This window comes from Somniosus microcephalus, chromosome 3, assembly GCF_052327205.1.
Source record: "Somniosus microcephalus isolate GS21.2 chromosome 3, FLI_Smic_1.0, whole genome shotgun sequence".
Taxonomy (NCBI): Eukaryota; Metazoa; Chordata; class Chondrichthyes; order Squaliformes; family Somniosidae; genus Somniosus; species Somniosus microcephalus.
Genome location: NC_140989.1, coordinates 162,333,020 through 162,354,206, shown reverse-complemented (window position 1 = coordinate 162,354,206; position 21,187 = coordinate 162,333,020). Strand labels below are relative to the sequence as shown.

Here is a 21,187-nt window from a genome sequence, read left to right as displayed (position 1 = left end):
ACTGAAGGACGAGGTATAAAATCTGCAAAGCCAGGTATAACATTAGTTGTTTCACTGGTATAAATAGAAGGATCGGGAGAGCGAAAAGGCATTTGGACAAGGGAAAAGTACCAACAAATTCTTAAAATCTATCCTGTTTGGCTGTGCCAAACAAGACTGTTTACAGGATATGTTTTATTGCAGGGTATACTGCAAGAGGAGATGTGAGACAGTGAGCAGGAGTACCTAGTGGTGAGGAGTCAGGTACTGTAAGAGTTAGAATTAGAAGTGTAGAAGGCGTCTTGGAGATTATCTGAGTTACCAGAGATATTCACAGGGCTTTAAAAATTTTAATTTCAGGATGTGAGCGTCACTGGCAAGATTGGCATTTATCACCCATCCCTAGTTGCCTGTGAGAAGGTGGTGGGGGTTATTCATAGAGTGAATGACACAGTGTTTAAAGGTTATTCAAGATAGCAAAGGACTTAGGGTTAGTGTTATCCTAGGGCACTTTACCATCTTTACAATGATGTATGGTATGGACAGACCTAGAAATTCATCCAAGGCAGGTTTCTCCAGAAGAGATATTAAAAAAAGCAACAAAAACCAGCATAAACACCGGTATATGCTGGGCTAAATGGCTTGCTTCTGTACTGTAAATTCTATGTAAAAAAAGTTGGTCCAAAAATCAAAAAGAGATTAACAATTCAATGTAACAGGTTGATTTTTAAAAGTACCAGTCTTTAAAAGTTAGAATATTAACTTTCTGAATATTTAGGAAAATGAAAGTTATAAAATGAGCTGAAATTCTCGGCAATTTTCTAAACTATTGTTTTGTACCTGCTTTCAGTTGCAGTTCATCCTATTGAAATAAATGGAAAGCAAAGTTGACAGCAAATAGACATTTTATGGTATGTGCCATATCTATATTTTTCCTATGTGCAATGTGAAAATTTGCTTAATGGTGATAATATTTATTGCAATCCATAAACAAGGCTGCAGTAAGAATTCCACATTTTATTTAGTAAAACTTTGAGCTGAAGCCCAAGGTATGGTATATATCAGTCTGGGTTGATCTCTTCTACAATTGTGTGCATGAGATGCAAACACTATGTGCTACACTTAAGGTGAGATGGCCCTTCTCCTTTCACAAAGGCCTCAATACAATTCAAATGGCAAATTCAACCTTCCTAGATCATGATCAGACTTTGCTGAGATTACACTTTCTTTGCTATACATTTGGCTGTGATTTCCCTGTAAGGGTCTTTATGCAGGTACAAGGGTCTACCTAGCACAAATATCATATGCTAATAAGTATTATTATTACATATATAAAATGGAACATTTTCAAGCAAGTTGTTTTTGTGGAAAAACGTAGCTTATCGGTACCTTTGAGTGACTACTTCTGACAAGTGCATATACAATTTTGGAAAATCAGTACCATAATCATGACGCTTAGAAGTGACTTGTGGAGCAATTCCAGCATGTCCTTTCATCAAAAACTATGTATACTCATTAGGGCGAATTCCAAACTTACGCAATCCCAGCAAGAAGCCGTGATCGCAGGAAGTGTGGATTAAAGAATTGAGACTACGACATTGTAGCCCTACCTCTGACCCGTTTTCCCTCTCAGTGCAGCTTCCCCACTGGCAGCACAGAGTTAACCCTATTCTTTCTACATAACTACAAAGAGTGATAGATTTTATCTTCTTCCTGTAATGAAGCCTGTTTGTCTTGCCTGTATTCGTTTTGCACTCATGTATATTACCCTCCCCCACACGGTGTATAGTTTCACTTCCTCTTCCCTGACTAACCTGGAAGGTTCCAGGTCTTGGCTCTTGGCTCCGCCCCTGACTTCTCTTACTTAAAGATCCCAGGATCTGTATGACTCATTCCTGTGAGCCAGTCAGTGTGTTGAGATGTTAGCTCTGATCTTAGTGATTAAAAGCCAACTTGTTAAAGTCTATAACTTCTAGTTTTGTGGTTATTGAAGGCACATCAATTTTAATCACTAAAGAATACTAGGATGGATCGACTCCTAAAACCAGAGCGTCTGGACTTGGATCCACATTCTGCTGAAGCATCAAATCAATTTGGACACTGGCTCAAATGCTTCGAACTCTTCGCGAGGGCCTCATCCACTAGCGAGGTAGATAAACTGAGACTACTGACTACTCGCGTTAATCATCGGATTTATTCGTTCATCCGGGACGCCACCTCTTACACGGAGGCCATCACTGTCCTGAAGGCCCAATACCAGAGGCCAGTAAACGAAGTGTACGCCAGACATCTGCTGGCTACACGCAGGCAGCGACCTGAGGAATCAATGGACGATTTCTTACAGGGTCTAAAGGACTTGGTCCGGGACTGTAACTGCAAGGCCGTGACGGCCAACGTGTACTCTGACGAATTGGTCCGCGATTCCTTCATCACGGGCCTCAAATCGAATTATATCCGGCAGAGACTGCTGGAGAAGGAGGTCCTGGACTTAAAAAAGGCAGTGGCCACTGCGCGATCGCTGGACTTGGCCCAGAAAAACTCTGACTCTTATTCCTCCGGCCATGCGGCCCTCACCGCCTCGTGCGCGCCGAGCGGGCCGCCATCTTGGAATCAGCCATCTTCCCCATCCAGGTCTCAGACCAGCTCTACACCGCCGGAGTCCCCACACAAAAGTTCACCCAGGAGTCCTACTACAGCGGCAATGTCTCGAGGCCCGAAATGCTACTTCTGCGGCCAGGCCAAGCACCCCAGACAACGACGCCCAGCGAAGGACGCTACATGCTTCAAATGTAAGAAAAAGGGGCATTTTAGCAAAGTCTGCAGGGGGAATCCGATTTCCAACTCCGTCACCGCCTCGTGCGTGCCGTGCGGGCCGCCATCTTGGGATCCGCCATCTTTTCCCGACTCAACGGCCGCCCAGGGCCCAACAGTGGCTTCGATCACGGTGGATCAATCCAGGCCACACCCATTGACAAAATCTATGATGGACATACAGGTAAACGGGAATTTAACGAAATGTTTAATTGACTGTGGGAGTACCGAGAGTTTTATCCACCCTAGCCTGGTACGGCGGCACTCATTAACAGTAACCCCTAAACGGAGCAGAATTGCTATGGCTGCTAAGCCCCACACTTCGGACATTTTGGGCTACTGTGTGGTAACACTGACTGTAAAAGGCACGGACTACAAGGATTTTAAACTCCTCGTGATGCCAGAACTCTGTGTTAATGTAATCTTGGGCCTGGACTTCCAGTGCCACCACGAAAGTGTCACGTTAGCATATGGCGGGTCCCAGCCGCCACTCACAGTCTGTGGCCTATCAACCTTAAAAATCAGCCCGCCCTCTTTATTCGCTAATCTCGCTCCGAACTGTAGGCCCATAGCGACCAAAAGTAGACGGTACAGTCTGGAAGACAGACACTTTATCAAGGCGGAAGTGGACAGACTCCTGCGGGAAGGCATTATTGAATGCAGTACCAGTCCGTGGCGTGCCCAAGTAGTCATAGTTAAAAATAGCGAAAAGAAACGGATGGTAATTCACTACAGCCAGACTGTTAATATTTATACCCAGCTGGACGCCTACCCTTTACCCCGCATATCAGAAATGGTCAACCAGATTGCGCAATACCGAGTCTTCTCGACTATCGACCTCAAATCCGCATATCACCAGCTCCCCATTAGAACGGAGGACCGCCCATACACCGCCTTTGAGGCGAACGGACGCCTCTACCATTTTCTCAGAGTGCCCTTCAGGGTAACAAATGGGGTCTCGGTCTTCCAACGTGAGATGGACCGCATGGTTGACGAGAATAAACTACAAGCTACCTACCCCTATCTGGACAATGTCACTATCTGCGGGCACAACCAGCAAGACCACGATCTAAATCTTGCGAGATTTTTTAAAACTGCCCTAAAGCTGAATCTAACCTACAACGAAGACAAATGTGTCTTCAACACAACCCGTCTCTGTATCCTCGGCTGTGTGGTGGAAGATGGGGTAATTGGACCGGACCCTGACCGATTACGCCCCCTAAAGGAACTGCCCCTGCCACACAATCCCAAAGCTTTAAAAAGGTGCCTGGGATTTTTTTCGTATTATGCCCAATGGGTGCCCAATTACTCTGATAAGGCCCGACCCCTCATTAAATCGACGTCCTTCCCACTATCAGCTGAAGCTCGGGAGGCTTTCACCAGTATCAAACAGGACATTGCAAAGGCTGCACTGTGTGCAGTGGACGAAAGCATTCCCTTTCAAGTCGAAAGCGATGCGTCAGACTTTGCCTTAGCTGCGACCCTCAATCAGGCTGGGAGACCTGTGGCCTTCTTCTCCCGAACCCTTCAGGGACCTGAAATCAGGCACTCTTCTGTCGAGAAGGAGGCACAGGCTATAGTGGAGGCAGTGTGGCACTGGAGACACTACCTAGCCGGCAAACGTTTCACCCTGCTCACCGACCAGTGGTCGGTGGCTTTCATGTTTAATAACAAACAAAGGGGGAAAATCAAGAATGACAAAATACTCAGGTGGAGGATCGAACTATCCACGTTCGACTATGATATTATGTACAGGCCGGGAGCCCTTAATGAACCCCCAGACGCCCTATCGCGGGGAATGTGTGCCAGCATTCATACGGACAAATTACAGGGTCTCCACAACGACCTCTGTCACCCAGGGGTCACCCGACTATACCATTTTATAAAGTCCCGCAATCTGCCCCACTCCATCGAGGAGGTCAGGGCAATGACCAGAGCCTGCCGCACCTGTGCGGAATGCAAGCCTCGTTTCTACAGGCCTGACCGTGCACACCTTATCAAAGCCACACGGCCATTCGAGCGCCTGCGTCTGGACTTCAAGGGACCCCTTCCCTCTGCCGACCGTAACGTATACTTCCTCAATATCATCGATGAATATTCCCGCTTCCCCTTCGCCATTCCCTGCCCAGGCATGACCAGTGCCACGGTCATCAAGTGTCTCTGTAATCTATTCTGCATGTTTGGCATGCCGAACTACATACACAGCGATAGGGGGACGTCATTTATGAGTGACGAACTGCGCCAGTTCTTGCTCTCAAAGGGGATAGCCACTAGCAGAACCACTAGCTACAACCCCCGGGGTAATGGGCAAGTGGAAAGGGAGAATGCTACTGTTTGGAAGGCTGTCACGTTAGCCTTAAAGTCAAAAAGCCTTCCGACCTCCCGCTGGCAGGAAGTCCTCCCAGACGTGCTCCACTCCATAAGGTCTCTGTTATGTACAGCCACTAACGCTACCCCTCACGAAAAGATGTTCGTTTTCCCCCGGAAATCCACCTCTGGCATATCTCTACCCGCGTGGCTGACGTCTCCGGGGACAGTACTATTGCGGAAGCACGTGAGAGGCCATAAAACGGACCCCCTTGTGGAAAAGGTACAGCTCCTCCATGCAAACCCTCAGTACGCCTATATCGAATACTCTGACGGGCGAGAGGATACTGTTTCCATAAAAGACCTTGCTCCCTCGGGGAGCGGAGAGAACGATGAGAGACTACCTGAGGAAGACCTACACCAAAAAGAGACAGGACGCCCAGAGGTATCAATACCTAACTTTAACCTGGAGGACACTGCAGATAACCTGGAAGACACTGCGGAGGCCCGGACAGCGGAGGAACCAGAATCCACTCCCCTAGAGGCACCCCAACTGGCTTTGCGCCGATCACTGAGAACCGCAAAACCTCCTGACAGACTCACTTATACCAACTTTTAAGAAACATCACCCCGATGGACTAAATCTAAAGAAGGGGTGAATGTAATGAAACCTGTTTGTCTTGATCCTGTATTCGTTTTGCACTCATGTATATTACCCTCCCCCACATGGTGTATAGTTTCACTTCCTCTTCCCTGACTAACCTGGAAGGTTCCAGGTCTTGGCTCTTGGCTCCGCCCCTGACTTCTCTTACTTAAAGATCCCAGGATCTGTATGACTCATTCCTGTGAGCCAGTGTGTTGAGATGTTAGCTCTGATCTTAGTGATTAAAAGCCAACTTGTTAAAGTCTATAACTTCTAGTTTTGTGGTTATTGAAGGCACATCACTTCCCATTTCTCAGAACACACACCTACCTTTACACGTCGGTTAATGTTCAGAAACTGGCAGGTTTTGTCATAGAGCTGCTCTAGGTTCTCTCTGTCCCAGTAAAAATCAGGGGTCATCAGGAGATCTGAACTCAAGTTTATACGGTGTCTGAAAGAGGACAAACTTATGGTAACAACAGGCAGATCAGAGCTGTGTGAGCCACTGATTTCTTACATTAATATTTACAAAAACAATTCAGTAAAGTTATCTATAATATGCAAAGATGTGTAGAGAAAAAAAAGAGAAATATGGAATGCTTTTCCATTGTGAAAAGTTTTTAATTTTTCTAAAGTTAAACCTTTTGATATTGTAGTTTTCACTTAACTACTTAGATACAACACACAGAGAACCTCACCACCCAATGAAGTCACGTTGCATCTTGCAGTCAGCATGCTTCTTATCCATCATGTAACTATAGGATTCCTGCATTTAGAGTTCTTACTAGTAAAGGTCAGTAATATGTCCATTATGAAAATAACTACTGGGTAATTTTCCACAGGTGGATGCAATACCTCGCCACCATCAGAAATGAGTCTAGCTCTATCTAGGTTATTTCCTACTAGATGTTGGGGACCGTTTGCTTAAATTTACCATCAGGGCTTGTGGCAAAGGCAAAATCTGTAAGCACCAGGCAGTTTCTGTTTAAAGAAAAAAAACTCAAGTTTGCGATTACAAGTAAACATACAGCTAGAGTCCTGCTACACTTGAGGCCAAGATTCCAAGCATTTCTTTGGAAAGATTCTTTAAAAAAACTGTTTTAAGTTACCCTTTATATCATTCCAAATTTATATGTAAAAAGCTGGGAACAAGTGACAATTACTGCTGTCCAAACCTATTATGCCCTGTGGACAAATTTGCAGTACACATCGAGGGTAGGTATTGCTTATGTTCACCCACATCAACATGGTCACTGAATGTTTCTGTGGATATGTCAGGTTATGCAATTAGCTATAGAATATTTTGTGTAATCTGAATTATCTTTGGGTCCCTACAAAATTACTTAGAAATAAAGAATGAGAAATTGAGCTCATATCTAATTACTGGCAGCACTCCGGAAATAAACTAGAAGTTTTTGCTTTACATTTTTACCTCAAAGCAAACAGTTCACCAATTTTCTGCATGACTTCAGATCGCGAAAGTTTCACTTGTTTTCCTGCTTTCAGCATCTGAATAGAGTGGAGTAATAGGTAAAATGCAAGCATATTGAGACAGAGCCTAAATACAGGGACTTGCTGTGAAGCTATGTGAACATTGGATGGTATAAATATGGCTGTCAGAAACAGTCAAGCTTATATAGTACTGTATATATTTTAGTTTTTAATAAAAAATATCTGTTAAAGTTGAACCCATGCTGACTTAACATGTTGGATGGAACTGGGTTGTATCTAACTGTAACTGGATTTATTTGATGGTGTTCAGCTTTCTTTTAAATTAACAGAGTTAAATTTAGATTTAGATCTAGAGTTACATCACACAACCATTCAAGAAATCTGGAGCTGAGGCAAGGTGTCTCTTAAACTAATGCCTTTCCTATAATAACCTCAATGATTTGATCTGTCTTCCATACAGTAGTGGAGATGAGCTAGAGATGAACCAAACAGAATTAAACAAGGGAAATGGGCTGTTTCTCATTATCGTGAAGACAACCCTTCTCAGGTCTAGGTGGTGGACCTACATTTGTATTTAGATTTATGCAGAGGAAGGAAGATAAATCGGATGGTGATTTTATTGAATAACATGAATTCTGGCACAACTGAAGATTTCCTCTGTACTACATGTAATGAATTTATAAATGATTTCTAAAGAATGCATTTGGTTGGATTTAGATTGTGAATGAATTCTGCGCTATCTTCATGCCATACGATGCAAGGGTGCCTTGCTCATTGAGTATGTCAAAATATTCCCATCCTCCCTACACACAAAGTGCTGAAGTCACTTGTAATGCTGTAGCCTGTTGCTTTTCCAATCAGTTGGATTGTGGCGCACTCTCCATCTACTTCCTCCTTCTCTGACCCATTCCCTCTTGCCTTCCATACTTCCTCTCTCATCATGGGCTGCTGATTCCTGATCGCTCCCACTCCAAACTTCTATGCTGATACAACCTCAGGTTCCTCTCTTCCCTGGACTGACTCATGGAGCTGGATTTTCAATGGGCTGTGGAGTCGTGATTGGAGGCGTGTCGGGGGTTAAAATCCCGAAATCAGGGGTCCCGACCCCATCCCGCACCCAATCCGCCTCCATGCCAGTTTCAAAGGAGGCGGGTACCCGCCCCGCACTGGGACCCGCCTACCCGAGGCAGGAAGGGGTTAGTGCCAATTAACTGCCTGTTAACATAAGAACATAAGAAGTAGGAGCAGAAGTAGGCCATACGGCCCCTCAGGCCTGCTCCGCCATTCAATAGGATCATGGCTGATCCGAATCTAGACTCACGTACACTTCCCTGCCCTCTTCCCGTAACCCCTAATTCCCTTATCTGCTAGGAAACTGTCTATCTCCATTTTAAATTTATTTAATGTTGCAGCTTCCGCAGCTCTCTGGGGTAGAAAATTCCATAGATTTACTACCCTCCGAGTGAAGAAGTTTCTCCTCATCTCAGTTTTGAAAGGGCAGCCCCTTATTCTTAGATTATGCCCCCTAGTTCTAGTCTCACCCATCAGTGAAAACATCCTCACTGCATCCACCCGATCAAGCCCCCTCACAATCTTATATGTTTCGATAAGATCGCCTCTCATTCTTCTGAACTCCAATGAGTAGAGTCCCAACCTACACAACCTTTCCTCATACGTCAACCCCCTCATCTCCGGAATCAACCAAGTGAACCTTCTCTGAACCGCCTCGAGAGCAAGTATATCTTTTCTTAAATATGGAAACCAAAACTGCACGCAGTATTCCAGGTGTGGCCTCACCAATACCCTGTATAACTGCAGCAAGACTTCCCTGTTTCAATACTCCATCCCCCTTGCAATAAAAGCCAAGATTCCATTGGCCTTCCTGATCACCTGCTGCACCTGCATACTAACTTTTTGTGTTTCATGCACCAGGACCCCCAGATCCCTTTGTACTGTAGCACTTTGCAGTTTCTCTCCATTTAGATAATAACTTGCTCTTTGATTTTTTCTGCCAAAGTGCATAACCTCACACTTTCCAACATTATATTGCATCTGCCAAATCTCTGCCCACTCACTTAGCCTGTCTATGTCCTTTTGCAGGTTTTTTATGTCCTCCTCACTCACTGCTTTCCCTCCCATCTTTGTATCGTCGGCAAACTTGGATATGTTGCACTTGGTCCCTTCCTCCAAATCGTTAATATAGATTGTAAAGAGTTGGGGTCCCAGCACTGACCCCTGCAGAACACCACTAGTTACTGATTGCCAGCCCGAGAACGAACCATTTATCCCAACTCTTTGTTTTCTGTTAGATAGCCAATCTTCCACCCATGCCAGTATATTACCCCCAATCCCGTGATTTCTTATCTTGATCAGTAATCTTTTGTGTGGAACCTTGTCGAATGCCTTTTGGAAGTCCAAATACACTACATCCACTGGTTCCCCTTTATCCACCCTGTATGTTACATCCTCAAAGAATTCGAGCAAATTTGTCAAACATGACTTCCCTTCATAAAACCATGCTGACTCTGTCCTATTAAATTATGTTTATCCAAATGCTCTGTTACTGTTTCCTTAATAATGGACTCCAACATTTTGCCAACCACAGATATTAGGCTAACTGGTCTATAGTTTCCAGCTTTTTGTCTACTTCCCTTCTTAAATAAGGGTGTTACATTAGCAGTTTTCCAATCTGCCGGGACCTTTCCTGAGTCCAGGGAGTTCTGGAAAATAATCACCAATGCATCCACAATCCCTACCGCCACTTCTCTCAAGACCCTAGGATGTAGGCCATCAGGTCTGGGGGATTTATCCGCCTTAAGTCCCATTATTTTACTGAGTACCATTTCCTTAGTGATTTTAATCGTCTTTAGCTCCTCCCCCCCCCCCCCATTGCCCCCTGTTTGTCCAGTGTTGGGATATTTTTAGTGTCCTCTACTGTAAAGACTGATACAAAATATTTGTTCAGCGTCTTTGCCATCTCCATGTTCCCCACCACTAGTTTCCCGGTCCCATCCTCTAAGGGACCAACGTTCACTTTAGCCACCCTTTTTCTTTTTATATAGCTGTAGAAACTCTTGCTATCTGTTTTTATATTTTTTGCTAGTTTACTTTCATAATCTATCTTCCCTTTCTTAATTAATCTTTTAGTTATTGTTTGCTGGCTTTTAAATGCTTCCCAATCTTCTATCCTCCCACTAGATTTGGCTACTTTATATGCCCTTGTTTTCAGTCGGATACTATCCTTTATTACTTTACTAAGCCACGGATGGCTGTCTTTTCTTTTATTCCCCTTTTTCCTCAGTGGAATATATTTACCTTGAAAGATGTGAAATATCTCCTTGAATGTAGACCACTGCTCTTGTACCGTCTTACACTTTAATCTGTTTTCCCAGTCCACTTTAGTCAATTCTACTCTCATACCTTCATAGTCTCCTTTATTTAAGCTCAGTACGCTGGTTTGAGATCCAACTCTCTCATCCTCAAACTGAATTTGGAATTCAACCATATTATGGTCACACATTCCAAGGGGATCCTTTACTAGGACATTTTTTATTAATCCTGTCTCATTACACAGGACCAGATCTAAGATTGCCTGCCCCCTGGTTGGTTCAGTTACATACTGCTCAAGGAACCTGTCCCTAATACACTCTATGAACTCTTCATCAAGGCTGCCATGCCCAATTTGATTAGTCCAGTCAATATGAAAGTTAAAATCCCCCATGATTATAGCTGTTCCCTTATTACAAGCCCCAACTATTTCCTGATTTATACTCCGACCAACAGAGTTGCAACTGTTAGGAAGCCTATAGACTACGCCCACTAGTGACTTTTTCCCCTTATTATTCCTTATCTCCACCCAAACTATTTCACTATCCTGATCCTTTGACCCGATATCATTTCTGACTATTGCAGTGATTCCATCCTTGATTAACATAGCAACCCCGCCTCCCTTTCCTTCCTGTCTGTCCTTCCTAATTGTCAAATACCCTTGTATGTTTAGTTCCCAGTCATGATTATCTTGCAGCCATGTTTCCGTAATGGCCACCAGATCATACCCATGTGTAGTTATTTGTACCGTCAACTCGTCAATTTTGTTACGAATGCTGCGTGCATTCAGATAAAGAACTTTCAAATATGTTTTCTGACAATTTATTCCTGCTTTTACCCCTTTTACTACTTTACCTTTATCATTATACATTCTGTCCCTTCCTGACACGCTCTGGTTTTTAATTCCCCCACTGCTACCTTGCTCTTGCTAACAGGTAGTTAACAGGCAGTTTTTAACCTAATCCCTATTTTTAATGCTGAAGTGTGGGATTCCTGACGGCTCCAAATCACGCCAAAATTGCGAGGCGGGCCGTCAGGTTGAAGGACTTGGAGGGGTCGAGATGTCAGTGTTCAGGTGAGTGATGTGTGCATGAGTGCAAAGGTAAGTGTGTTTGGTGTGTCTAAAGTGTTTAAAGAAGTTTAAATGACCTTTTCTTACCTTTTGAGCCTTCCTTCCTTTAGGTCTCGGGAGTCCCTCATCTCACTGGCACAGAAAGCAGAATGGCTGCGAACTGTCAAAAGTGACAGCCTGCAGCTTTCTGTGCAGGAGAGATTTCTAACTGAGTCTGTGGAGAAGGACTCAGGTTAGAAGACTGTCAGTGTTTGACAGCTTCAAACAGCTGTGAAACGCTGATATTTCATCTGTCAAAACCTCTTGACAGATGACATTTCAGTCTGTGACGTCACCTGTTGCCGGGTGGCCCTTAATTGGCCTGCTGAGCCCGCTGGGCGGGCTCAACAAGGTCAGTCAAGTTAAAATCGCGTGGATTGGCCACATCTCAGTGGAGGCGGGACTACAACCCCGAAAGTTGTAGTCCCGCCTCCTACCCGACTCCTGAATGAAAATCCAGCCCATGGTCTCCCTCTGCTCCAACGGGGGTCACCTCAATCTCACCCAACGTACAAAACAAGCCTGTGTTTAATCCAGTTCTCATCAGCCAGGCACACACCAAGACCAATTGTAACACTTCTACCACCTCCCCAGTTGAGGTCAGCTAACTCAGCATTGACCAAGAGTTGAATCTGGGACCTTCCTACTCCCTATATTACATTACATGGTGCACTTGCCTACTGAATTACCGAGGAGGCTGTCATTTTCTATCAAAGATAAAGAAAATAATTAAAATTTAAAAATGAGAAAGTGGTAAAACTGGAGTCATTTTTAATAAATTCCAGTTAATGTCAGCAAATCAAAATGCAAACCATGGTAGCTGACTGACTTTCGCAAGGATTTCAGTTGTTAATATTTCAATTATAAGCAAACTTTCTCAAAACATTTCCAAATTCAGGTATTATCCCAATATTCAGCCTTTATATTATTGGGGTTAACACAATTATTTTAATGGAGATGGGGGTCGGATAATATTTCAATATCATTTACTATCTATGTTTATTTTAAATTCAGGCCCCAGGTTAGATGGGGGTTTGTTTATCAATCTGAAGCAGGATACTATTTACATTACTCACCTCAGGGATGGACTGAATGGATTCAACAAAGTTATCTAGTGACACCTCCCAGATGGCAAGTTTTACTGCAACCAAAGTTAAGATGAAGCCGTTACAAACTTTCAATACTGTCAAAAATTTCAGCAATTGGCATATAAAACTAACTTGTAAATAGACTTCCTGTGAATTGCTGATGGTGAATTGGATTTTACATTGTTCTATAACAGCATCAGCATTATACCATATCATGCACAATGCATTCTTCTACTGTTAATGCAGGGAAGGTGTTCCTTTAAGGCTACAAAATGGCAAGTAGTGAAACCGAATTCAACAAATCTGCTAAGTTGCGGGCCAGCTCCAGAAAATGACCATGAAGCTATCAGAATGTCGTTAAAACTTGACTGATTCACTAATGTCTTTCAGGGAAGGGAAGCTGTCACACCCTATCCGCTCTGGCCCACATGACTCCAGTCCCACATGATGTGGATGACTCAGCTGATTTCCCCAAGGCTGGAGAAACCATTCAACAAATTCCTCCCTGTCACGATCTTGAGCCCCATTCCTCCCAGTCGGGGAACACTTCAGCAGTCAAGGACATTCAGCCTCCGATCTTCGGGTAAGCATTCTCCAAGGTGGCCTTCGAGACACACGACAACGCAAAATCGTCGAGCAGAAACTGATAGCCAAGTTCCGCACCCATGAGGACGGCCTTAACCGAGATCTTGGGTTCATGTCACGCTACATGTAACCCCACCTGATGCAGGGTCATCCAGACTCGAGTCGACATTGGCTTGTTCTCTCTACACAGATGCGGCCGGACCTGCTGTGATTTCCAGCCAAAAAAAATGTTTTTTGTCTGTTTTTTTGTTTTTCATACAGACCCCAGCATCTGCAATATTTGACCCCTTGTGACCCCACCTCATTGTTCTTTGATGTAATGTTTCCCTGACTGACCTGTTTGGACACCATTCACACCTTTGACTGCTGTGATTATCTCTCTGCCGAGGTGTGACAAATGGCAGTTGGAAAGGTTACCTGTAAACATCTGACATGATTCTCTGACTATATAAGCTGTGTCTTTATGCATTTCTCCACTTCACCTGAAGAAGGAGCAGCGCTCCGAAAGCTTGTGATTTCAAATAAAGCTGTTGGACTATAACCTGGTGTTGTGTGATTTCTTACATTTGTCCACCCCAGTCCAACTCCGGCATCTCCACACCATGGCAACTAAAAGCGACATTCTTATCAACCCACACAGTTAGCTACATAAACACCCCTTTGCCATTGAGACTGAGTGTAAAGGGCTCTATAAATGGGCTGTAATTTCTCTCTACATATCAAAATGGATATCAAAACAAACATATAACGTAAAATGATTTTCATTTTAAAAAGCAGCACGATCTTCGAGGGGAGACTATACAAAATAGTACTTCTGAAGAAGATCGTCAATATGAATGGTTCAATCGAAAATCAGTTTGAAAATGGATTGAATAATGCATATTCAGGGATATCAGTGATTGTATTGTAAAATGGTTATTTTATTTGCAATAATCGCCAAGATATAATGAGCAAAAAGTACAGGATCAGAAGTGCATCCACATATGCGTGTCTCACCTGACAAGGAAAGTGCATTCGAAAATGCAAACTTCTCCAAAATAGATTCATCTGGTTCCAGATCAGAATTCAACAAAATCTCTCCTCGATGCAGCTTAGAATGTCCTCTGTGGAAAATAAATAAATAAATGATATGGTAGTGATAATAGCGCACGCTTGCTTATTTTGCAAAATCTTGACAATATCCTAGCACTTGCCCAAATTGATCTTCCCACACACCATAAATTGACTGCTTTTGCACTAACAAAAGCAAGTACAACAATGAAATGAACCATTCTTGTGATGTCCTTTCATTAAAATAAGCACTGGTCGTAGAATAGGCTCTGAAACTGCAGAACGATTACATAAATGGAGACTTCTCTGGAGTGTAAACAGTCCAATTGCTCTGTAAATGGGCTTTCCCTATCCTGTTAGGGATGAACAAAGGTGAGCGCAAGTGGGGTTGGTAACAATACCGTACATCAAAAAAATCTGTTCTCAAATCCACTAACAAAAGACCAAAACAAAGCCGTAGTTTATTTGCACACAGTGCAACATTTGTATCGGCTTGGGAGACAATTAAGAGATTGTTGGGATCGATAGAAAACAACAGGCAGAGACTTTTGTTTAAGCTAAGGCAAAATGTGTCTTACTTTAATCACTGTCCACGAGGTCTCAAGGCTCAGCCCCGTGCAGGGGCTATGACGTCATCACGCTACCGACGCTCTTAAAGGAACCCTGCACCGATAACCCAACCCAGCATGTACATATCACAACATTGCTATACATAGTGAATTGTGTTTAGGTACATATAACAGCATTGGCTATACATTGTGTTATTGTCCCTATGTGGTCTCCGCCACATATGTCCCCCCAGAATTCACTAGCACTGGCAATGTCAGTCGTTGGGGGGGCCGGATCACACGGCCGGAACGGCTCCTCAGTTCCGGGGCGGGGACCGGGGGGTTCGTCGGAGGGACCTCGGGCGCTTGGTGGTGGACTGAGGGTGCGGAAACCGGAGGTCGGCCCCGCCTCGGGGGCTGTGCCAACTCAACGGGTCGGTCCAGATCCAGGTGGGACGGCTTAAGACGGTCCACGGAAATGTAGTCCGGCTTACCGCCGACATCCACTACGAAGGTCTTGTCCCCGGTTTCCAGGACGCGGAATGGTCCCTCGTAGGGTGGCTGAAGAGATCCCCAGTGGGCGTCGTGGCGGACGAAAACGTACTCTGCCTCACGAAGGCCGAGCGGAACGTGGGACTGCGGGAGGCCGTGCTGCGACGTGGGCACCGGCGCGAAAACGTTGGCGTTGTCAAGAAGGTGGGACCGCTGACGGGCTGCAGACCAAGGTTTCGTTGCGTTGGGGATGAAATCCCCGGGAACCCGTAGCGGCTGGCCGTAGACGAGCTCGGCGGACGAAAACTGGAGGTTCTCCTTGGGAGCGGTCCTGAGTCCCAGCATGACCTACGGGAGTCTGTCGATCCAGCTGTCGTCCCGGAGGCTGGCCCGGAGCACGGCCTTCATGGAGCGATGAAACTGTTCACACAGCCCGTTAGCCTGAGGGTGGTATGCTGTGGTGCGGTGGAGTCTCAACCCGAGGCCACGGGCGACCGCGTTCCAGAGCTCTGACGTGAACTGGGGCCCCCGGTCGGAGGAAATGTCAGATGGGGCGCCGAACCGGGCGACCCAAGTGCTGATGAACGCCCAAGCCACATCGGCGGCCGTCGTTGAAGACAGCGGGACGGCTTCCGGCCATCGGGTGGTTCTGTCGACCATTGTGAGGAGGTGGGTGAACCCACGGGAGGGCGGTAGGGGCCCCACCAGGTCCACGTTAACGTGGTCGAACCGCCTCTCAGGCACCGTGAAAGGCGCCAACGGGGCCTTAGGATGGCGATGTACTTTCGAGCGTTGGCATACCACGCAGGTGCTGGCCCAGTCGCGAACGTCTTTCCTGAGCCCGTGCCAGGCGAACTTAGCCACCACCAGCTTGTGTGACGGCTTCCTGCCCGGGTGGGAAAGATTATGGACGGCGTCGAAAACTTGCCGTCTCCACCCTTCGGGCACGACGGAGACGTCGCACAGGAGTGTGGTGCCGGCAGCGTCGAATGCGACGTCCGCCAGTTGAAGGCCCGTGACCGCCGTCCTGTAGGCCTAGACGTCCAGGTCAGAGGCCTGGTTGGCCGCCATGTGGGTGTAGTCGATGCCGAGGTGTACGGCGCTGGCGACGGCTCGGGAGAGACAGTCGGCGACGGGGTTGTCTTTCCCATCCACATGCTGGATGGCTGTTGTAAACTCCGAGATGAAGGCTAACTGCCGTTGCTGACGGGCCGACCACGGCTCGGAGGCTTTGGCCATAGCAAAGGTCAACGGCTTGTGGTCCACGAACGCCGCGAACAGGTGGGCCTCCAGCAGGAAACGGAAGTGTCGGACGGCGAGGTAGAGGCCGAGAAGCTCGCAATCAAAGGTGCTGTACTTCCGCTCGTTGGGCGGAGCTGCCGGCTGAAGGGGGCGGAGCTGCCGGTTGAAGAAGGCAAGCGGTTGCCAGGCGCCGTTGACCCAGTGTTCGTGGACGGCGCTGACCGTATAGTCCGAAGCGTCAGTGGTGAGAGCGATCGGCGCATCAGGTAACGGATGTGCCAGCATGGTCGCGTTAGCCAGGGCCCTTCTCGTGTCCGTGAAAGAATTGGCCATCTCATCGGACCAGTCGACGGCGAGTTTGTCCACAGCTATTGGACCAAAACATGCAGAAAATGTTCTGTTGAGACTTGTCAATAGAGGACAAAGGGCCAATTCTCTTTCTGCATTATCTGGAGTAGGGAGATTGATCCCAGAACTGTCTGTAAATGAAACCTTATGAACACGACATCCAATGAAGGCTTTAGTTGTGAATTCTTCATAATTGGTTTTTGAAGAATACTGAACATGATTTTAACACCATAAAATACAGAAGCTACATCCCTCAAAGCAGCTAAATATGCTTGGTACATCACAATAAATGGTACCCATTCCAGGCAGTGTCTCAGTAGAGTTTCTTCAATTGGAGAGTGAAGATTCTCCTGTGTTTTCCTCAATTTCACAGATGTTTTTGCTTTTTCTGGCTTATGTTTTTCTGCTCTGTAGTAGATGTGTCAGCAATCCCAGGAAGCCTTTAGCCCAGAAATTTTATTTTTTAGTTCTCCTATAATTCCAGTTTCGAAGCGCATTTAGGTGGAACTCATTAGCAGGACTGACTGTGAAATAAACAGCAAGAATATTGTTTTGTTGGTTCCTGTACTTTTAGAAAATCTTCTATATTAGTCTTCCTAAATGATTAAAATGGGCAATACACAGAATTTAGAAAATCATTGGAAGTGTAAAGGATTGCTTCTTTGATCCAAGCATCCATGATGTTCCTTCATCAGTAATATATCTAACTGAGGCACTCTCTAACCTCCAGAGATTGCCTGTGATACAAGGAAGGTTGTGTTGTGTATGTAACCTGTTCCACCTTAAGAGAGCTTAAGCCTGTTCCACCTTAAGAGATGTACTACTTTCTCAGGCTGCTGTAGACGTAATACCGGGGGTGAACACACCGGTATATAAGCACTGTGCAGTAATCTTGTATTCAGTATAGTCCCTACCTCCAACCAGTAAAGACCTGTTTGAGTTATACATTTAAGTCTTTGTGTTAATTGTTCAATACAATACACATACTTAACACTGGCGACGAGTCAGGTTCTTACCCTGCGGCAGTTATTCCACGGCGGTTGAAGAGAGGTTTCAAACCACACCACCCCACTGGAAGCGACAGGCATTAGGACCCTGAAGCCTCCATCAGCTTGTGAACCGGAGTAGAAGACAGGGCTGGGGGAAGAGAGAGGTAGGGCGATAGCGATCGGCAGATAAGGGCCGGGCCGCTTTGAAGTGAGGGGCGCAGCCGGGCCATCGATCGCATCCGCTGATAAGGGCCGCACTCGGGCGATCGCGGCAAAGATAAGGGCCGCACTCGGGGGCTGAAGGGAGACGGCGTCGGGGGACGGGTGAAGACCGCCAAGCGCGGGAAAACCGCCATTTTGTGGGCGGAGGACGACGGCAAGAGCGGGAAGCCGCCATCTTGGATAGCAGTAAAAAAAAAAAATCTGAGAAATTGCAAATCTGATAAAGTACTACAATGCCTAAACACGGGAATATTAGCAACTTTGATAGTGACATCGAAGATTGGGCCATATATGTTGAAAGAGTAAAAAATTATTGTAAGGCCAGTAAAATTCGTGACCAAGATAAAGCTCTAACATTATTAAATTTAATGGGTGCGAAGACATACAGGCAATTGAAACACCTGTTATCACCAGATGAACCGGCGGATAAGACGTTCGATGAGATTGTTACTGTCCTGAAAGATCATCTAAACCCCACGCCGCTGATGCTAGCGGAACGATTTAAATTTTACGACAGAAGGCAGCTACAGCATGAAAGCAATGCTGAATATTTGCTGGAATTGCGTAAATTAGCGAAATATTGCCAGTTTGGAACGGGACTGACAGATGCACTACGAGACAAATTTGTGTGTGGTTTATTTAAACAGGATACACAAAAGCGACTGCTCGAGGAGAATGAGCTGACGCTTGAGAAGGCGGTCACTATGGCAGCAGCACACGAAGCCGCAGCGAGAGGCACGGCAGTAATGCAGCTACGGTCACCGGAGCTCAGTGCACACAAATTGGGTGTGAGTTCTGGCAAATGTTATCGTTGTGGAAAGACAACGCATGATCAGAACCAGTGTTGGTTTAAAAACCAAGAATGTAGAACTTGTGGTAGGCTTGGACACATAGCTAGAGTATGCAGGTCAGGGAAGAAGACCAGCAACAAGAAGTCACCGCAAGGAAAATACGCAAAAGTACACAAGGTGGCCGAACAGGAGTCCGATTCAGACGCTAGCAGTAATGAACTGGCTGGCTTAAGCAGTATTGAACTGGCTAGCTTAAGGGTACTCAACGTTGGTAAGGGTGCAGACCTCCAGACAATTTGGGTTACTCTTCAGATAGAAGGAGTCCAAGTAAAAATGGAATTGGACACTGGATCGGCATTGTCGGTCATGAATAAGAAAGATTACAGAAGGTTATTCCAACATATTCCCCTACAGGATACGGAGATTATATTGACAACCTACACGGGGCAGAGAGTGTACCCCATCGGGACAATAAAGGTTGCAGTGGCCAACAAGGGCGAAGGAAGTCAAATAATGGACTTATATGTGCTACCGGAGGGAGGTCCACCACTACTAGGCCGGGAGTGGTTTAGAAACATAAATATGGACTGGCATTCGCTAAAAGCCATAAAGAGTGAGAACTCGGTGCAGATAATCAGCCCAGACTCTAGAACTGATGATGGTAAGACCAACCCATGTGCAAAAGACAAAGTTTCAGCACAGAATTCCACTGAGCAACAACAACATAGTTTAACAGAGAATTCTGAGTCTGTCAAGTCTACTGATATGCACATTTTTGAGGGACACTGGGCTCGAACTCAACTCCATTTCAAACTACAACAGCAATTAGAACAAATGATTTGCCGTTTTGAGCAAGAGATGAATGAAATAAAAAAGTTCTTTGTTACAGAGTGGGAGAATCTGGAAAGTCAACAGAAGCAACTGATGGAGAAAATGGAGCAGGAGCACACCAACCATCTGCGCGAGGAGGCCGAACGAATCAAAGCTGATTCAGGTTCTGAAGGTGCGTGCCATAATCTGGTGTCAGAAGAGTTAACGGTCAGCCAACTCCTTCATATGCTGAGGGACAAGACTCTGAAATGGGAAAAACTTGAACACGAGCTGCGATCTTCAAAGGAAAAGGGTTCGGAGCTCTCAAAAGTCATTGAGATGGCTGATGTGACGACACAGACTGAAACGACTGCAACAGAGCAGCCATTGGATGCCAAAAGTACGCTGACTCACGTCAATGTAGAACAACAGACCGCTGAAACAGCTGCTCCGGTAGAGGGATTGCATAGTCCGATCAATCAATCTCCAAAGGAAGTTGAAGTATTAAAATCACAAATGAGGTCACTAGTAAACGACTTGCTGAAAGCCCAGAAAAAGCTGGATGCAGAGGTACACATGAAGAAGTCTCTTCAGGAAAGATGTCTGGATTTGGAACAAGAGCTGGCTAACGTCCAGCTGGGTATGGAGGAAATAGACGACCCTCTCACTGGTCTAGCTCAGGACGACACCGAATATTACCATGACCTGGTGGACGACACCGAATATTACGATGTCCTGTCCTGCCCAGCTTGTAACTTCGACTCCCAAAGTGCAGAAATCATGGAGGAGCACCAAAAGTCTACGGAACATCGGGAGAAGCTGGCTCTACGACGGAAACAGGAGGAAGAGAAGGAGGAACTGCGCATGCAGCTGGCAGCTGTGGCAGCTGACAATGGAGCCCAGAGAGTCTCCAAGAAGCAGAAAAGGAGAAGTAAAAACGGAAGATGACCCATCTGAACCATTATCACCTCTACCAGATCACACGTGGTCCCTCCGAACGGAGCCAAATCAGTTCGGAAGTTCAAGCTGTTAAATCCATGAAAGGACTATTGAATGAGTAACGTGAACCGACTACACCACAGAGACTGAATCTGTGATATGTTACGTTAAACATGAAGTTATATATGTATATATGTTATTACGTTATGTTAAATGGGGGGGATGACTATAAAGCTAAGAAGGGAGGAGTGTTGTGTATGTAACCTGTTCCACCTTAAGAGAGCTTAAGCCTGTTCCACCTTAAGAGATGTACTACTTTCTCAGGCTGCTGTAGACGTAATACCGGGGGTGAACACACCGGTATATAAGCACTGTGCAGTAATCTTGTATTCAGTATAGTCCCTACCTCCAACCAGTAAAGACCTGTTTGAGTTATACGTTTAAGTCTTTGTG

At 45.6% G+C, this 21,187-nt stretch overlaps 1 protein-coding gene across 4 annotated transcripts in view; it reads right to left on the bottom strand.

Annotated features, from left to right (window-relative positions):
* Nucleotides 1-21,187, bottom strand: part of rmnd1 (required for meiotic nuclear division 1 homolog) — a 139,680-nt gene that overhangs the window by 25,989 nt on the left and 92,504 nt on the right. For all 4 annotated transcript variants that reach the window (XM_085981828.1, XM_085981830.1, XM_085981831.1 and 1 more), the window contains 4 exons: nucleotides 14,300-14,406; nucleotides 12,707-12,771; nucleotides 7,173-7,249; nucleotides 6,071-6,191 (listed from right to left, as the gene is read on the bottom strand). In XM_085981828.1, coding sequence (XP_085837954.1) covers nucleotides 6,071-6,191; nucleotides 7,173-7,249; nucleotides 12,707-12,771; nucleotides 14,300-14,406 — 370 coding nt within the window. The remainder of the gene's footprint in view (nucleotides 1-6,070; nucleotides 6,192-7,172; nucleotides 7,250-12,706; nucleotides 12,772-14,299; nucleotides 14,407-21,187) is intronic.